The sequence below is a fragment of the Rhineura floridana genome, chromosome 8 (genome assembly GCF_030035675.1).
Source record: "Rhineura floridana isolate rRhiFlo1 chromosome 8, rRhiFlo1.hap2, whole genome shotgun sequence".
In the NCBI taxonomy this organism is placed as follows: domain Eukaryota; kingdom Metazoa; phylum Chordata; class Lepidosauria; order Squamata; family Rhineuridae; genus Rhineura; species Rhineura floridana.
Genome location: NC_084487.1, coordinates 50,833,136 through 50,852,844, shown reverse-complemented (window position 1 = coordinate 50,852,844; position 19,709 = coordinate 50,833,136). Strand labels below are relative to the sequence as shown.

General features: G+C 41.8%; 1 protein-coding gene across 3 annotated transcripts in view; it reads left to right on the top strand.

Annotated features, from left to right (window-relative positions):
* The first annotated feature begins 6,452 nt into the window (after positions 1 to 6,452).
* The window catches only part of LOC133390557 (uncharacterized), a 312,873-nt gene continuing 299,616 nt past the window's right edge, over positions 6,453 to 19,709 (top strand). For all 3 annotated transcript variants that reach the window (XM_061639372.1, XM_061639373.1, XM_061639371.1), the window contains exons 1-6: positions 6,453 to 6,621; positions 8,236 to 8,521; positions 14,996 to 15,147; positions 16,979 to 17,056; positions 18,354 to 18,639; positions 18,912 to 19,063. In XM_061639372.1, the coding sequence (XP_061495356.1) occupies positions 6,534 to 6,621; positions 8,236 to 8,521; positions 14,996 to 15,147; positions 16,979 to 17,056; positions 18,354 to 18,639; positions 18,912 to 19,063 (1,042 nt within the window). In that variant the 5' untranslated portion in view covers positions 6,453 to 6,533. The remainder of the gene's footprint in view (positions 6,622 to 8,235; positions 8,522 to 14,995; positions 15,148 to 16,978; positions 17,057 to 18,353; positions 18,640 to 18,911; positions 19,064 to 19,709) is intronic.

Genomic DNA, 19,709 nt, shown 5'->3' with positions numbered 1-19,709 from the left:
TGTGACATAGGTGCCAAAATGGTCACTGGTAAGGACCAAGATACATTCAAAACACTGCTGAGGATGTATTCTATTCACTGAGAGTAGAGAAAATGGTGGACAAAAAAGAGTACATCCCACCCCCACCTCATTTGGTGGCTATGCCACTTCTGCCCCCATGCAGAATCCCTGCAAGTCAATCCACATTGCTCAAGTTCAGTTGTGTATTGGCCGGGAAGCATTTTTAAAAGCCATCTCAAATCAGGAGAGAGAAAGGAATCAGTCCCTAGTCAAAAGGGAAGGATAAGAGAGTGCTCACCTTGTACGTAAACAGAAGGGCCTGACCAGGGATTGAAAAAAGAGTGGGATGGTGCAGTTGCTGTATGTTGTTCACCCTTTTTAAAAAGCATGTTTAAACCAGTCATTACTACTCTGAAGAAAAAGATTTGGGGGGGGGGCTGATCTAAACATACTCCCAATCAGGACAATGGACCCATTCCAGCTTCTTGCTGAAAATCCTCAGTCTTTCATTGCTATTAGAGGGGCCAGATGGCAAAAGGGACAGGGCTCCTGCACCTTTAACCATTGTGTAGAAGATGGAATGTCAGCAAGAGTAGCTTGCCATGCAGATTACACCTGCGGAAATTCCCTCTACTCCACAACCATTAAAGGTACAGGAACCCTGTCCCCTTTGCAACTGGCCACTGTGGACAGGCAAATCTGTCAGTTTTGTTTTTTCTCAGTTTCTCATTTTTCCAACCTTAAATTCAGTTCTCCACATTTCCACATCAGTTTGTGATTTTTTTATGAAAAAAGGTCCTCATGAACATCCATCAGCATTTTAGTGTGAATTTCTCCTAAATAACACACTTTTGTATGCAAAGCAATTTCCCCTAATATAATGCATTTGTATGTTATTTTCACTAATATATACATTTTTATGCATGCTTTATATATGAGAACCAGTGTGGTGTAGTGGTTAAGGTGTTGGACTACGGGTTTGAATCGCCACATAGCCATGAAGCTCACTGGGTGACCTTGGGCCAGTCACTGCCTCTAAGCCTCATGAAAACCCTATTCATAGGGTCACCATAAGTCGGAATTGACTTGAAGGCTGTACATTTATTTTTGTTTACCCTAATATATGCATTTTGTGCACATTACTTGACTAGAGAATTGCACTGCAAAATTCATAGAAGTGTGGATTTCAAAGGATGGCTATGTTCCACTTCACATATTATTTCAAAAGTGCAAATTTAGTAGGATTGCCTTTAAATGCAAACGGAATAAAATTTATCCTTTATCTTTACCGGCTACCCCAGATGCTATTTGCTCCCAAAGGTGCTGTTTGTAGTAGCACCCTGTGTCCCCGTTTTCAGAAGAGAGATGTGGAGACGCACTGGAACCAGCAGTACAGTGAGTGTGTTTCTACCTGATGTCTGGTCTTTATTGAGCATTCATCCTGATTTGTCTGCAGGGAAGTTATACAACAATGAGCATTCTTTCTAAATTTGCTTGTATGAAGGTTACACATCTTCCCATTAACAATTTGTTCATCCCACACTCTTTAGAGCATTTCCTTGTCACTTTGTTTTATAAGTGGATTTGTTGCACCAGGGTGAGAGAATAATTTAATCAGCTTTAACTGTGCAAACATAAAGTTCTGGCATGTGGTTGAATCTCTCCTTCAAAATACTGACAGTCTGAAGACAACCCAAATGCACAATCCTGGTCCTGCACTCATACCTCCCCAATAACCATTGTACAATACTGGCTTTCTAATGTCATACTGGTGACAAGTAAAAACAAAGCTTTTCTGTGAATGTCCAATTAGTGAATCCTAAACCAGTGGTGTATGTGGCTGGGCTGACTGGCTGGCTGGCTGCTCCATCAAAGCCTTCCAAGGTGGAGGGAGCTTGGAAGAACCCTGCTGGAACAGAGATGTAGCCCATGAAAGCACCGCATAATGACACAGCTTTATTTCTAGGAAGAACATACAGGGCTGCTGAGAGCAGGTTCAGGCCCCGGTGAAATTTCTTTTTCGGGGCCCCCAACAAGGGCGGACTGGCTAAAATCTTTACATGGGATTTGTATTGATGTGCAAAAAACCCCAAATATGCCCTGCCTGGTATACGAATAAAACATGGAATAGGAAAAGAAAGCATTTATTCTTAAAGAACATATAAAAAAAATTAAACAACATTTTTAAAAAGCTTAAATTAAAGTCACATATATTAAACATAAACCAAATATGCCCTGCCTGGTATACAAATGAAACGTGGAATAGGAAAAGAAAACATTTATTCTTAAAGAACATATAGAAATAAAATGTTAAAGAACATATAAAAAAACTTGAATCAAAATCGCATATATCACATTATTATAATTCACATTGCAGTAAATACTCGCAAAATGCAACCTCGCAAATTGCAATTTTTTGCAAATTGCAATACTCGTATAATGCAACATATTTAAAATTAATGACTCGCAAAATGCAACTGCTTTTTGTTTTTCACTAGAATGTTAAATTTTTACATTTTATAATTTTGACAGGAGATCTTGTATATTTGAAAACTAAGAGAAAATACAGTTAGAAATATTTTAAAAAATAAATTGTATTTTGTTTGGTAAAATATATATGTAAGCCATTTAACCTTTTGTAATTAAAGGATAACTGAAACATTTAAAATATTTACTTTATCATGATAAAATAAAATTGTATCCAAAATTCCCAAATTGCAACTTTATTTTTAAAACAATCAATTCAGGAAAGTTGCATTTTGAAAAATTTACTGTATCATTTTTGCATCAGCGGAGCTTTACGAGTTTTGCGATTTGCAAATAAATCAATAACTTCAGAAAAATCTCATTTTCTTGCTAATTCGGTCTCAACTGACAGTAAACCTAAATCTGCTAATTGGTTTTGGGCCACTGTAGACCTTAACACGTCTTTTATTCTAGAAAGACAACTGAAAGAGCGTTCTGCTTGAGCCACTGTTATTGGTATGGTGCAGAACAATCTTAAAGCAACGACTATGTTTGGAAAAAGCATTTCAAGTTTTAATTGTCTTAGTTTATTCAAAAGGTTTATTGGTGAAAGAAAAATTTCTTGCAAATTTGAAAACATACAAATGCAACTGAGTATAATGAGATGAGACTGGGCTGTCATACTGACAAAGCGCAGAAGCAAATGTTCGTATAGAGTCGGAAATACTTGGAAATGCTTGGTTCATGGCACAAGTTCACAAACTGTTATTCAGAATTGTGTGTGCATTGAACATGAAATATATATATTGTTAAGAATTACATTAAAATATAATTATATTCTGTTCTTAATATGTAATTAGTAGTTCTTTGGTTAATTAGAGTCTATATTGGCCTATAACACAGAATTTTGTATATCATTATTATTTTCTTTGAAATTGACTGATTTTACAATGGATGTCAAAAACAATAAACAAATAATGATACTACCGAGAAAGACAAAAACATATGCAACGTGGGCCCTGGGCCCCCTTCCAGACCACCGGGCCCCCGTAATTTGTACCAACTTCCCCCTCCTCGTCGGCCCTGAGAATATATATATACATTAATATTTTTTTAAAAAAACCTTTCCCCCTCTAATTTTTTTAACCCTTTTTATTTAAGATGTTTTTAAAGTTGTTTTGTTTTAATGTATTTTAAGGTCTGTTTTTATGATATTTTAAAGTGTTTTTAGTGCTTTCATTTGCTGCCCTCAGCTCCTGCTGGGAGGAAAGGCAGGATATAAATGAAATAATAAATAAATAAATATGAGAGAAAAGTAGCCGCATTATTCTGTTGCAGCAAAAAAATCTTAAAACCCAACAAAATTGTGACTTTCTGTCCAACAGAGCAGGGAAAGATGTACTGCAGGCCTGGCTGTGGGCCAGACTTTCCCAACTGAGTGCCCCCAGATGTTGGACTACAACCTCCAACAGCCCCAGTCAGTTTGGTTGGAGAAGGCTACTACAGATAATGGATCATGGTGTTGTATTTCACATGCATTTAGTTTCTAATGGAATTGTCACAGACTGTGCTGCTTGTATCCCATTGCCATTTTATTCTGCCATTTACATCCCTTCCATTTTATGCCCATGCAACACATACCTGCCAACTGAGGATTTCACCTCATGCATCTGATGAGATGGACTCTAGTCCACAGCTAGAATTTATACATAATTTGCAAACAGTTCTGTCAGGCTATTCCCAAGGCCATCTCATTTTTCAGATAAGATATAATCTTTCAACCTTGAATAAATATTGTTGCAGTTGTATAATGTCAATTTCTAGTCACCAAAGTGACCACCCTTGAACTCTATTACAGAAGAAGTAGAACATTGACAGAGTTCCAAAAAACACCATGCAGGAAAGTTTCAGCTGTCTTTAGCTAAGCAAGATTTAAAAAATCTTGGTTTTCCCCTTCTTACTCTTGGGTTACGAAGTAAAGAACACTATTTGAGAAATGTTTAGGGATGGGCGAATCTGTCAGTTTTGGTTTCTCTCAGTTTCTAATTTTTCCAATCTTAAATTCAGTTCTCTACATTTCTGTATCAGTTTGTGGGTTGTTGTTTTTTTAAGCAAGACCTCGTGAAAATTCAGCAGCATTTTAGGGCAATTTTATCCTAATATACACATCTTTGTATGCAATTTTGCCTAATATTTTCCCCCTTATATAATGCATTTTGTATGCTATTTTCACCAATATATGCATTTTATGTACACATTACCCTAGTATTTGCATTTTTTTTACACATTACTTGGCTAGAAAACTGCACTGCAAAATTCAAAGTATGGATTTCAGAGGATGGTTGTGTTTCAGCCATGAGGGTGCCTGTATGATACACGTTTGAAGCTATATTCACACTTTGTATTTTTAGGTGTATATACTCATAGTGTACATTTTATTTGGCATATGCTAGAACTGTTCAGGTGTATAAAAGACACAGGAGGAAGGGACAGCAGAGATGGGCCTGTTGTTGGCCCTGCCCCCAGTCACATGACACTGTCCAGCTCTGCAGCCCTCTGAGTGTTGCAGGTGTAGTAGGGAGCCTGAATTACACATGAAAGCTCCCTGCACAATTTAGGACCCAGCATAACCAATTGGTAGAACATCTTTGATAGAAGCAACAATATGAGAATTTTGAAATTTCTTTTGGCTTCTGGTTTATTTAGGAGCAGAGCAATACAAACCCCCAATCTGCCATATTGAAAAGGGGTTTGGATGGGGTGGAAGGATCTCTCTGCCAGAGAGGGAGATCTAACATCAGGAAGGGAGCCCTATCAGCAGGAACTCCACAATGCACCTGCACAAATGGTGAGCAGGTGAACACTACCACTGGTGGTATCCCTGCTGGCCAGCAGAATTCCCCTAAAATGGGATATTTCAGGGGCTGGGAGATCAGTGCTGGGCCAGTTCAGGATCCTGAGTCAGCCCTGCTGAAGTCACATGATGGCAATGGGCTCAATCCAGGCCTCTTTACTGCATCAGCCCGGGAGCTGGCACAACTAAGAAGCACTTTTTCCTGGCTGGTGAAAGTGGTGGGGTTATGGATGTGGCAATGCTATATCAAGCCCCCACCCCCGATGGCCAGGGGTTTGAACTGCAGCCTTCCTTACTTTCACATTGGTATATACGGCCCAATTATCATTTAACAATATTCTCTGGGCAGTTCACAGAAAAAGTTAAAAATGGTAAAGATTAATAGGAATCTCTTTTAAAACATCAAAATGAAGCAGAACAAAGCCAGCCTCAATACAAACTAAATAAAAACGACAGCAAAGCATACATTAATAGAGCAGAGCTAAAAACACTGAAGATCTTTAAACGTTCTTAAAACACTTGGAGGGCAAAAATGGACTTTTCACCTAGTACTAAAAAGACCATAACAATAGGGGTGTCATCATCAAAAAGGTCCTTTATTTGGTAGGCACCCATCCTCCTTAATTTGGTGGGCACACCCCAAGAACTACCTCTGAAGAAGATTTTAGAGTCTGGGTAGGTAAGGAGGCAATCCTGTGGTAACCTGGCCCAAGGCTACTTATGGCTTTAAAAGCTAAGTCTAGCTCTTTGAATTGGGCCCAGAAACAGACTAGCAACCAGTGCAGATGGTAATGTGCTGGTGTGATATGATCAGAATAGCCAGTCTGAGAGCATGACATGGTTCTCTACAGATCTGGAGATGGGAACAGGGAAGGGTCTTCTTGTGGTGTATGTTACAAACAATGTTTCTGTACATTTGTTCTGAAAGAAAGAACCATCATCCTTCTACTCTCACTGATCTTTTGCCTAATTTGCCTCAGACCTCCTGCCCTTTACCAAACTTATTTCCTCATATTGTAAATGGCAAGGACAAATATTTATTCTGGCAGCAGAATTCAAAGGAACACCTGAACGGTCTTAGTTCTCTGATTGGAGGACATCAGCATCCAGAGGAGTTAATATTAACCTCCTCAAAATTCTATTGGGGTGTTCAAGGGAGCTCTTCTCAGTGATTCTTCTCCTGAGCTTTACAGATCCTGCAAAAAAGGGCGCAATGCTTCCAAGAAGGACTCTCAAGGCCTTGAGATATTGTCTTTTGCTGTTGCTCATGGTCATCCTGCCTGCACTGCCTGCATATGATGGTATGTTACTGAGAACTGGATGTCATTCCTCCCTGTTTTTCTTCTTCTCCGATATTCATGGTCCGAAATCTAGCAGAAGCTGGTCCTGTTTAATTCCTGTTGAAATGAATAGGACAAGTTGATTGTAACTCATTGATGTCATATTAATTTCATTAGGACTTTAATGTGATTTGCATTCTCGGGTTAAGAAATATTCCTTATCAGCAGTCGTGTAGTGGCAAATTCAGAAGTGCAGGGTCCCTTCATGAAAGTCAAGGCATGCCCCTGTCACAGCCATACTCCTTTTACATTTTCTCTCATCTCCCTTACTCTCCCTGTTAACTTGCAAGTCCACACTCTGCTACAACAGACATCCCTAGGAGCCAATCAGCATGAAAGGGGAGGGGGTGTTGGCTACTGAGAATAGTCATCTCAGTTGCTGACTCATCTTTTTTTACTCTGATTGGCTCCAATCAGCACAAAAAGACAGGGACTCTTCTCAGTGGCTAACACATTCCCTTTTCATGTTGATTGGCTCATACATTGGGACCTGGCTGAGACCTTGCTCCCAAACAGTAGTTCTTCAACTCCTAGCAACCCCAGACAACTACACCCCTGCTTATCAGAAGTTCAGACTGAACATAACATTTCATTAATGGATGAAGTGTTCAACATATTCTGTTCATCTGCAGCTACTGTTGCTCCCCTGTTCTTGCCATCCAGGGCTCTTTTGCATATGGACTACGGCTAACTTCTCAGCAACAATTTGTTAGGAGGACTGTAAGTCCTAAATCCTGTTGAATTTAGTAGGACTTACAGTGTGATCTTAACCATGTCTACACTGAAATAAGATTCAGTTAAAGTGGAACTTACATTACTCATGATCACTAACTTGCTCCTTTGGATTCAATGGGACTTACACTACAATTGTATACCTGTTTACTCAGGAGAGGAGTAAACCCCATTGAATTCATTGAGTTTTACTCTGGATGAGTAAGCAATCTTAGCGTCAACTAACTTCTTCATTTGACTGGAGTAAGCACAATCTCTCTCTCTCCCCCTCCCCCCAACCATCTGAAGGCAGACGGCGATATTTGTGAGAGCAATGTGCTTGAATTGGGAGATGTCTAAAGAAAGCTATTGTCTCATGAGCCCTTTAGTAGGAAGCTGTGAACTCTGGATCCTTTTATTCTTCAAATAATTTCCTGGCCAGCAATTTCTCATTTCATTGACTTTAACTATAATAATGCATATACTTCTAGGCAAAGCGTTTACTACGCTAGGGATCCCCAAACCTTTGGGACTCAGGGGCACATTTGTAAATCTAAAAATCTGTTTTGAGCAACACAAATACCCATTTCACAGACAAAAGCCTGGTGATGCTGAGAATCCCCCTCCCAAAAGCAGGCAACACCCCTCCACCTCCCAAAAAACAAAGAAAGAGGGGAGTAAACAGGAAACATCCCCCCAAAGCGGGCTATACCCCCAAACAACAAAAAGCCCCCCAAACCTCATTATTTTTTAAATTAAAAACTTGGAGGGGCAGGGGTGGAGTTTTCATATCATGTGAACAGATTCTACAGTTCAGCGATTTAAGCACAACTGCAATAAACTTTTGATTTTATTTCCTTTCAGTCCCCAATGTGGCCCTCACCAGAGAGGCTTTACAATCCAGCACCTACAACCTACTCGGAGTTGCTAGCAATGCCATTGATGGGTCTACATCAGGTGAATTTGCTGGTGGATCATGCACCCACACAGATTTTGAAAGTAATCCATGGTGGATAGTGGACTTAGAAGCAGAGTATCAAGTATTCCGTGTAAGCATCAGCAATCGGGAAGACTGTTGCGAGTATCGTCTAAATGGGGCTGAAATTCGAATTGGGAACTCCACAGAGAGAGGAGGCACCACAAATCCTAGGTACTGTATATTGATTAGATATTTTCTAGAACCTTATAGAAGGGATGGGGAACCGATGGCCTTCCGTATGTTATTGGAGTACGGCTCCCATCATCCTTGACCATTGTCCATACTGGCTGGGGCTGGTGGGAGTTCGAATTCTACAACATTTGGAGGGCCACAGGTTCCCCATCTCTGTTTTACAGGATTATGGCACATGGAGGAAAATGGTCTGAAAATGCCCCAAACAGATCCCTAGTAGTTTAAGGGCTTATCCACATGGGAGAATTACTTTGACCTAGGGACACTTTACCTCCATTTTCTATTTGCACCATCCACAGTAAGGGCTCGATGCCAGAAGCAAACATGGTATTTTCTATTCACATTGAGGGGAAGGATCAATCACGCTGTTTCCTAGTAACCACACCCTCTAATTTAACATTTCTACTCCCTCTGGCTACTTGACAACTGAGCATGCTCAGTTTGCTCTACCAGTAAGTTTAATAAAAAAATAATAATCTGGAAGTGTGATAATTTGTATTTTCACTGGTACAATACAGCTGAAATACAGATCTTTGTTTGAGCAGTGTTATGTTTTTGCGCACAAGTTAGGAGGGAAAGAAAAACAAGGCACTGTTTACAGCAACATAAAAAAGATGAAGGGACAGTTACGGGAACTCTGGGGGAAAGTGACCACATCATACTTGAATTCTTGATTTTAACAGAAGCAAAAGCTGAGAGTAGCCATATGTGCACCCTCGACTTCCAGAAAGCTGATTTTAATAAACTCAGATCAATTGTAAGTACAGTTCCATGGCAAGCCACCCCAATGAGAAAAGGAGTCCAAGATAGGTGGGAGTTTTTAAAAAAGGAAATTCTAAAAGTGCAATGGCAAGCAATTCCAACAAGGAAAAAAGGGGGGAAACAACAGAAGAAGCCAATGTGGCTTCACAAAAAGCTTAGAGAGGACCTGAAAACAAAAAAGGACAAATACAGGAAGTGGAAAGAAGGCCAGGCCACAAAGGAAGAGTACAGGCAGGTATCACGGAATTGGAGGGATGGTGCTAAAGCTGAGAATGAGCTGAGGTTAACGAGGGATGCTAAAAGCAACAAAAAAGCTTTCTTCAGGTATGTCCATAGTAAAAGACAGAGAAAAGAAATGGTGGCACAAAGAGGATGGCAAAACGATGACAAAGAAAAGGCAGAAGTGCTCAATTCCTACTTTGGCCCAGTTTTCTCCCAAAAAAGGATATGTGACCATCCCGGAAAACATGAAGTAGAAGGGTCAGGATTGGACCTTGAGATTGATAGACAAATGGTCAAGGAATACTTAATCACTTTGAACGAGTTCAAATCGGAGGTCCCGATAAACTGCATCCTAGAGTATTGAAGGAACTGGCTGAAGAACTCTCAAAACCGCTGTCTATTATCTTTGCGAAATCATGGAGGACTGGTGAAGTGCCAGATGACTGGAGGAGAGCTAATGTTGTCCCTATTTTCAAAAAAGGCAAAAAGGAGGAACCAGGGAAATACAGACCAGTCAGCCTAACTGTTGAGCCCAGCCTCTCTCCTGAGGATCAAGGAGGGGGAAGGCATGAGTTGCAGGTGCCTCAGCCGTCAGCAGGCATGGACGATCCAGCTGTTGTTGAGGAAGACCTTGAGGAAGACAGCGAGCTAGCCGCCCCACCAGTTCCCACGGATGGCCCTGCCCCTCAATGGGACAGCGCTTAGCCATCAAGCACCCCCACGGAGCCATTAGGGGTGGATTCCAAAAGAGCAGTAACTCCTCCTGTGCCAAGCAGTATCCCAGAGACGCCCGATGCTTCCCAGCCCTCTGCTTCCCCACCTGCAGATAAGGACGCTGTTCTGTCAGCTGAGCCCGTGGAGACTCGCCCCCTTCACCGCACTCACAATGTAGGGAGAAGTGGACAGAGCAGAGGACGTGTGTGCGAAGGAGTGAGAGGTTCCACTTGAAGACCTCTCCTATTTAAGACTGCCATGCTGTGAATGGGGAGTTGAGTCAACTTTCATCACACGTTGCAGAGCATGTCTAAAGGGTAGTTAGGGACTGGCAGTGAGTTAGCATAGGGTCTTTTCTATGAGGCGCTTGTTGGCCAGTAAAGCAATCTATGTGACTCACAGACAGAGGTTTTGCAGAGAAAAGGAAACCTGAAGAAAACGGGTTAACTGGAGCAAAAGTGAGTGCCAAAGTTGTCAAGGCCAGCAGATGGTTGGCAAGGGCAATGGCTCTGATAAGAGCAGCTCTCGCAGAAGCTCTAGTGTGGGGGAAAAGTTGTATGGAGAGAGGACTGCGTTTGAAACTTATTGTCAGTAAAAGACTCTTACAAAGAACTTTGCCTGGCCTGGATTATTTCTGGTTCTGCACAGCTCCAGAGTCGCTTCTCTGGACCGTATCAACGCACATGCGCCAACAGGGGTTATGGGCCCAGAATACAGTCCAAAGTAAGAGGTTCTGGTGCTATTTGGATCCGTTGTTGCAGAGGACAGAAGCAGCAAGTGAGAGGCAAGTGAAGAGTGGACAACATGGCTATAAACCTGTCATCCGGGATGCCAATGGAGAGATTGAATGCAGTTAATTACTCCAATTGGAAATGGAGAATGAAAGCAGTTCTGGTCAAGAAAGATTTATTTGACGTGGTGGAAAATCCCCCTCCGGCCGCTCCATCAGCAGCATGGACGAAGAAAGACAAGAAAGCGAAGGCTTTTATTACTCTGGGGCTGTCTGATACACAATTGTTGCTAGTAAGTAATGAGCCAACAGCTCATCAAATGTGGGAAAAGCTAAGAGCCGCTCATGTGCAACAAACCGCAGGAAGCCGGCTGTGTTTAGCGCAAAAACTATATCAGATGCGTTTTACTGATGAAGTGACTATGAGTGAGCATCTTGCTGAATTTTGACGATTATTTGGAGATCTTCAAGATAGAAGAGTGACTCACAGTGACATTCAGATGGTTTATATAATCTTGTCTTCATTTGATCATAAATGGGACACTTTGGTTACTAGTATGGAGACATTGCCAGATGGAACTTTAACTCTGGACTTTGTAGAGCAAAAACTGCTACAGGAATGGAACAGAAGACATGAGAGTAACAGGACTGAGTTCAAAGAGGCTGAAGCTGCTCAACAAAAGTATCCAAGAAACAGGCAAGAAAATAAAATATGTTATTTTTGTGGGTCCCGAGGACATATACAAAAACAGTGTTTGAGTAAGAAAAGAAGAAACAGGGACTATGGATGGCAGAAATCCAGTGTGAACTTTATTACTGAGGAGGACAATAAAACACTTAACTCTAAATGGCTTCTAGATAGCGGGGCGTCAAACTGCCTAATTACGGACGCAAGCTTGTTTTACACTTCAAAGCCTGTTCAAGAGAAGATTTATCTAGATGATGGATCGTCACGGGACGCGATTGCGAAGGGGACGATCAGGTTGAGTAATCTGAGAACAATATTAACAAATGTACTTTTGGTTCCTGATTTAAAATGTAACATTCTGTCAATAAGAAAACTAACTCAGATAGGTTGTAAAGTATATTTTGAAGGAAATAGATGCATTGTGCAGAAAGGTGATGAGATATGTATGAAGGGGAAATTGTAGGACTCAATGTTTTTGGTACAGAGTGAGCATGATGAACCAACATGTGCCTGGATAGGAGTAAATAAATACATACACGAAAATTGCATACATGAGTGGCACAGAAGATTAGGGCAAGCAAATTTTGAGAAAATTAAAAACACCCCAAAGTATAGTAAAGATTTAAAACTAACACATTGTGAACATGTGGATGAGTGCGATGCATGCTATAAAGCAAAAATGACAGTGGCAACCATAAATAAGAGCGTTGTAAGCACTACTACTGAACCTTATCAACTTATTCATGTGGATTTGGCAGGACCTCTCCAATGTTCGAAAGGAGGGGCAAGATTCTACTTAGTGATTGTAGATGATTTTTCCAGATTTACACATGTGTTTTTGTTGAAAAAGAAAAGTGAAGCAGAAGATAAATTACGGGCATTTATACAGAGAACAGAGACACAATATGGGGTTGTTATTAAAAATATAAAATCAGACCAGGGAGGTGAATTTACAAGTAATTCATTGAAGACATATCTAGAAAAGAAGGGAATAATCCAAAGTCTCACTGCTCCTTTCTCACCATCATCCAATGGGACTGCAGAGAGGAGGAACAGGTCTCTGCAGGATTCGATGAGAGCCATGCTGGCGGACGCAGATTTGAATAATACCTATTGGGGTGAATGTATTTTATATACTGCTTACATACAAAACCGCCTTGTACACAGAATAATAGGCATGTCTCCCTATGAAAAGCTGACAGGGAGAAAACCCAGGCTAACACATATTGAGCGTTTCAGAGCAAAATGCTGGGTGCATGTTTCTAGACAGAAAAGACATGGAAAATTGGCCCCAAGAGCTCAGGCAGGTCATGTTTTGGGATTTCAGAATTCGTATTATAGAATCTGGGTACCTGAAAAGCAACAGGTAGTACTTAGCAGAAGCATAAAGGTAGTAGACCAACCATGGAAAAGTAGTCAAACAGTAGTGCTTGATGATGCAAGCAAACAGGAAGCAGCAGATGTTCCTTTTGGTCCGCAAATACCCTTAAGAGCTGCGTTAACTGATTTAATTAAGGGTGGCAAACATAACGTTAAAAGACTGAGGAGTGAGGACAAAATAATGCAAGATACAGAAGTACCAGGAACAAGTGCAGGAACAAGTGCAGGAACAAGTGCAGGAACAAGTGCAGGAACAAGTGCAGGAACAAGTGCAGGATCAGGTGCAGAAACAATTAAAGATGAGAGTGATGAAGCAATGGAAATTGACAATGTCAGACATTCTACAAGATCAACGAAAGGAAAACCACCACATAGATTCACATTTAATGTAACACAAAACAAGGATGAGACAGATGAATATCCGTTAGAATGGGAAAAAGAAGGGCCAATAGACAAAGAAACTATGGATTTAATGTGGAAATACTGTATTGAAGAATGAAATGTAAATGAATCTGAGAAAAATAAAGTTAATGCTGAATAAATTGTGTGAATAAAGAAACAAAACTGAAATGGAAATAGAGACTGTAATGAGAATGAGTAATGAGAAACAATATGATGTGTATATATATGTATATTGAAATTGTAATGTATAATTGAAAATAAGAGAAATGTAGTTTTGTGATCTGTGAGTCCCAGGTGGGGGCTGTTGGCCAGTAAAGCAATCTATGTGACTCACAGACAGAGGTTTTGCAGAGAAAAGGAAACCTGAAGAAAACGGGTTAACTGGAGCAACAGTGAGTGCCAAAGTTGTCAAGGCCAGCAGATGGTTGGCAAGGGCAACGGCTCTGATAAGAGCAGCTCTCGCAGAAGCTCTAGTGTGGGGGAAAAGTTGTATAGAGAGAGGACTGCGTTTGAAACTTATTGTCAGTAAAAGACTCTTACAAAGAACTTTGCCTGGCCTGGATTATTTCTGGTTCTGCACAGCTCCAGAGTCGCTTCTCTGGACCGTATCAACGCACACGCGCCAACAGCGCTCAGCCTTTGATGTATCCATTACATTAATAAAGCAAAAGTTCCTTGCACCCTCGTCTCCAACTCATGATTCCCGCTCTGAACCGGCCACTAACATCAATCCCTGGAAAAACTCTGGAGCAGATTATAAAGCAGTCAATCTGTAAGCACCTTGAAAACAATGCAGTGATTACCAGGAGCCAATATGGATTTATGAAGAACAAATCCTGCCAAGCTAATCTTATCTCATTTTTTTATCTCAGTTTTTGACCGGGTAACCTCCCTTGTAGACTGTGGGAATGCTGTGGACATAATTACCTAGAGAGGTAGTGGGCTGTCCGACACTGGAGGCATTCAAGAGGCAGCTGGACAGCCATCTGTCGGGAATGCTTTGATTTGGATTCCTGCATTGTGCAGGGGGTTGGACTTGATGGCCTTATAGGACCCTTCCAACTCTAGGATTCTATGATTCTATGATTCTATGACTAGCAGCATGGGGGAGAGCAGCTGGAAGTTGCTTTTCTGTCTACAGGAAATAAAATGAATGAAGGTGGAGGAGGGAGTGGGTGTGGAGAGGGGAATGATTGACACACCCACCTAAAAGCATCGGAGCAAAGTGTCTGCAATCACTAGAGATATGGAGTGAAGATGTTTTCTCCTTCCCTTTTCGTATCATTAGATGATTGGGTTAGTATGGATTTACAGGGGGGAAACTATGTGATAGTTTCTGTTTGCCAGTAACATCATGTGCACTATGCAAATTAAAAGATGTGAGTAGCACTAAACACACACTAAACCACCATGTAGATGAGCCCTAAGTTTAAAAAACAATCTGAGCAAATATTTGTTCTATTTCCTGAATGTTTCATGTGATTTCACATTGTTGACAAATTTCTTCAATTATACTTAATGCAATTTTTAGAAAATTAATTGGTTTCTTTTCAAGATGTGCTACAATCATGGCCTTGGGCTCTGGGGAAACACACAGTTTTTACTGTGAAGATTCAAAAGGACGGTATGTGACTGTTACCCTACCAAGGGCAGAATACCTCACACTTTGTGAAGTCCAAGTCTTCGGTCAGAAGATAGATTCTACCAGTAAGTAAACAAATAGTGGCTTCTATTTCTGTGCAAAGAGACTAAAATACTGAATAAACACATAAAATGTTTATGATGGAGACTTATTCCTTAATAGTCATTCAGGTTTCTGTAGTAGCATCCTGGGTTGGACTAGATTACTTTTGAGGTTCCTCCCAGATCTACGATTCTGTGATTCTGCCAGCCCAGGAAAGCGTGGGAATTGCAGTGCTATGAGAGGGGATTTTTCACAAAACTAAAAGTTCCCTGGATTCTTTGGAGGAAGTCATGACTGTCAAATAATTATAAAACTAATATAGGTTTCTAGCATAGACAGATTTGTCCTCACTTGTGTGAAACGTATGTGCTTTGATGCATCTGGAATGAGAACTACTCAGTGTTTGGCCATGTTGAAACATCATATAATATTACAGTTATTTGAGACCAGAAAAAAAAGACAATCCATTTAGTTTTATTATTCTGCCATAGATATTTATGTGAGCACCTGGATGGCTTGCAGCTATAGCGGCACTTATGGACAGTGGAATGAAAGTGTTTTGTGGAGCAGAGAGGTGGGAGAACATGTATGTACACATTTACAGAGGAAGTGAGAGACTGTGGTATGCTTTGAAGCATTGTGAACCCAACTAGACAGATGCAGAGTGCAGTGTGGCAAGGAATGGTGGGCAATGGTCATACAAGCTTAGAAGGAAGCCTCCACAGTTGGAGGTTGCATGCTTTTGAATACCAGTTGCTGGAATCTGCAGGAGGATAGAATGCTCATGTGCTCATGTGCTGCTTGTGGGCTTCCCATAGGCATCTGGTTGGCCACTGTGAGAACAGAATGATAGACTAGATGGGCCGTTGGCCTGATCCAGCAGGCTTTTCTTATGTGGGATGGCCTTCTGAAGTTTTTAGTTCTAAGGCCCCCACTTTTCTCATACATTTTGTATCTTTGTTTTTAAATGCTGAATAAACGAATACGAGCATTCAGGCATGACCCCTTTAGTTCCCTAGCCTCCACTTTCCTCTCCCTCCGCACTTGTATCCCCTGTAAGCTCCTCGGAGCAGGGACCTGTCGTTTTGCACTCTGTTAAGAGCTATCCACATTAATGGCACTGTGAACATAAAATTTCAAAGAGTACAAAAGAAGGACACAATAGAGAACAAAATATAATTTCCTGTACATTAGGAGCAGACAGAAAACAATAAAGAGGAAGAAGACATGATGTTTGCATAAACAGTAATCAAAATAAGGGGGAACTGTTTTTATTTAATCAGAATCTGATAAATATGTGGTCTTTCAGCATTAAGGCAGAGCAGGGTGAGGCCAAGAGGGGTGCATTGCCTCTGCCTTAAAGTATCTGTAATTTATCATCTCTTAATCTAATACAACTCTGGTTTAACTAAAGGAGCACCTCCTAGCACAAAGACCTTCCCTGTCTTTGTAGTCTGAAACTCTCCTTCAGATTCCCCCCCCCCAATCTGAGGGTCGGTGGGTGGGTTGTAGCACCCTGTTTAGCAGCCTTCTCTTCAGGAAGGCTCGCCTAGTGCTAACTGAGATGTTGTTTCAGTGTCAGGGAACTACAGTTTTCCTTGCCTGGGCATTTAATGATGGCTTTATCCACTCTGCTGCATTTTGTAGAATTTTGTTTTTGCATGATTTCACCTGTGTTTTAATTGCGATTGACGTTTTATTCTTTCTCTGCATGCTGCTCTGATAATTTCCCCAAAGGGCAGCACAGAAATCCTTTAAATAATTAAATAATCCAGACTGCGCTGAACGAGTTGTGCCGGTAGACAGAGCCTTAGCTAAGCCTTTTGTTTCTTTTTATAATAATTTCTTTGGCAGCTGAATTTGAGCCAGAGCATAGCAAGCCATCCAAATCACAATGGGAACTGGAGCATGGAGAACAATCCCAGATGTCTGGTAAGCAGACCACAGTGTACTGCTGTCTGAGAGAGCATGATGTTGGTGGTGCAGCCTTGTTGATGTAGTAAATGTTCATAGATGTCAGTCTGGGCACAATCCAGATAAATTTAAGCACTTTTGAGCCCAATTGGTTTCACTGAAAGACATAGAAATGTGAGCTTACTCGCTGTCCTATTGAGGCTTAAACATGCTGAATTTTGAGTGGCCTGTCACCTTTCTACTCCCAGTTTGTAATATCTACTCTTCATTCACAGGAACACCACAATGAAGCATATGACGTTGCCTCATACTGCATCAGAGATTGGCCCATCTACCCTAGTGTAATCTACTCTGATTGACAGCAGTCCCCTAAAGTGCACAGACAAAAGTCTTCCCCAGCCCTATTCCCTGTTATCCTCTAACTCAGAAGTGGAGAAGCTGTGGCCCTCCATATGTTGTTGAATGACAACTCCCATCATCCTTGGTTCGCCACTGGTCATGCTGGCTGGTGTTGATGGGAGCTAGAATCAAACAAATCTGGACGGCCAAGGAGTCCCTGCCCCTGCTTTAACTGGAGATGCTGGGGATTGAACTTGGGGCTTAAGCATTCAAAACATACAGTAATTCCTCGGTTTTAACAAGGTAGATGCTTTCCTGGACATTATTTCTTTAACAGAAACTTTGGTACCAGGGGTAGGAATAACATGGAAAGAACAGAGATAGGTTCCTACACCCAGGGCCGGCACCAGGCATGACTGGGCCTTTGGGCACTAGCTTGCCCCGGGTGCATGGCTACTGCATGTTCCACCTACCTCGCTCCTATCTTGTGCTGCTATGTGTGCTGTGCATGCAGGGCTGCCATCAACCAAGATGGTGGTGGAGGCTTCTCTAAAGGGCTAATGCCCCTGCTGCCATCTTGCTTGATGGCACACATGCGTGGTACGCTGCGTGTGCCCAAATGCCTGCCATCAACCAAGATGGCGGTAGGGGCATCAGCCACTTAAAGAAGCCTCCGCTGCCATCTTGGTTGATGGTAGCCCTGCGCACACTGTGTGCGCAACTGCACAAGACAGGAGAGAGGTAGGTGGAGCAAGTGAACAGGCAGGCAGCCTGGAAGCTCCTTCCCTGTGATCTGCGGCAGAGACACTGCCGTGGATTGCAGAAGGGGAGCGCTACTCTCCCACCCTAACAAGGGGCCCTTTTAGGAGCCCCTCTGGGCCATAGGGACTCTTGGCCAGGGCCCAACCTGGCCACCCTTTGGTGCCAGCCCTGCCTACACCCACTCATAGATGGTGATTTATGTTCTTTCTTAAAGCTTTCAATGTGGCTCTCAAAGGAAAGGCGTTTCAGTCCAGCATCTACAATGCACTTGGAAACCCTGAAAATGCCATTGATGGGTCTACATCTGCTGACTTTCTCCGTGGCCAGTGCACTCAGACTGAGCTAGAAATTAATCCATGGTGGACAGTAGATCTGACAGCAGAGTTTCGAGTGTTCAGAGTTAGCATCACCAATCGAGGAGACTGCTGTGCAAAGCGGATAAATGGGGCCCAAATCCGAATTGGAAACTCACCAGAAAAAGGGGGAATCATGAATCCAAGGTATGGTAACAGTGTGATGTTATTCAAGGGCACATGCTTTAATTTTCTTCCTTAAGGACGTGAGAAGAGCCTGCTGGATCAGAAAAGTCCTGTCTTAGTCTAGCATCCTGTTTCCCAGTGGCCGATTGGAAGCCAACAAACAGAGCAAGAGACAATTGCCCTTGCCAGCTATTGTCCCCAATAACTAGTATTCAGAGACATGTTACCTCTGATCCTTCCTATGATATCATTTCCAGTTAGTACTAACAAATATGAACTGGTTTCCATTCAAGGTGCGCTACGATCAGTTCACTGAAAGGAGGGCAAACAGGCACTTTTGATTGTGGAGAAATGCAAGGACAGTATGTTACTATTACCACCCCAGGCATTCGGATCCTCTCCCTTTGTGAAGTTCAAGTGTTTGGTGTAAAGGTATCTTCCTCAGGTAAGTCGAATGCTTTCCCAGTTATCTTGTGGTTGAGTGAGCAGCTGACTGATGATGTATTTGAAAGAATGTGGATGGCTATGATATGGTATGTATTTCAGAAAGAGAGGCCAGGAGATGAGGACATGGTGACTGAGAAAGTGAGGAGGTGTGGCTGGCAGATGTCTAGGCTAGGAACACTTTAATTACAGAGGAACCTGCAGAGGCCAGCTGTCCATTCTATGGGATGCCTCAGGTCACAAGTGCTTGCTCATCATTTAATGCAGGGTTTCCCAAACAGTCATTGACCCCTTGATGAGCTTATAAAGTTGTCAGCAACCCCATCCCAGATTCTGAGGAGGAATAATAAAATGTACACAATAAGGAATATTATTCACCAAGTTAAACAGAGAGGTTCCTCATTGGCAAGGGAGGTGCGCTGTCGACATGCCCACTCCCTTTATTTCTGAGGCTCACAGTTCCTAATTAATTTTTTTGCACTATAACTCGTCAACTTCTTTTTCACCCCGGGCCCATTTTAACCCCCTTTATATTCCTCCATCTTGATTCACCCCCTGCACAGTGGTCAATATCAACCACTTTGGGAAACCCTGATTTAATAAGAGCAGCATCAAGTGATAATGTACACCAGTGGTGGGGAATCTCC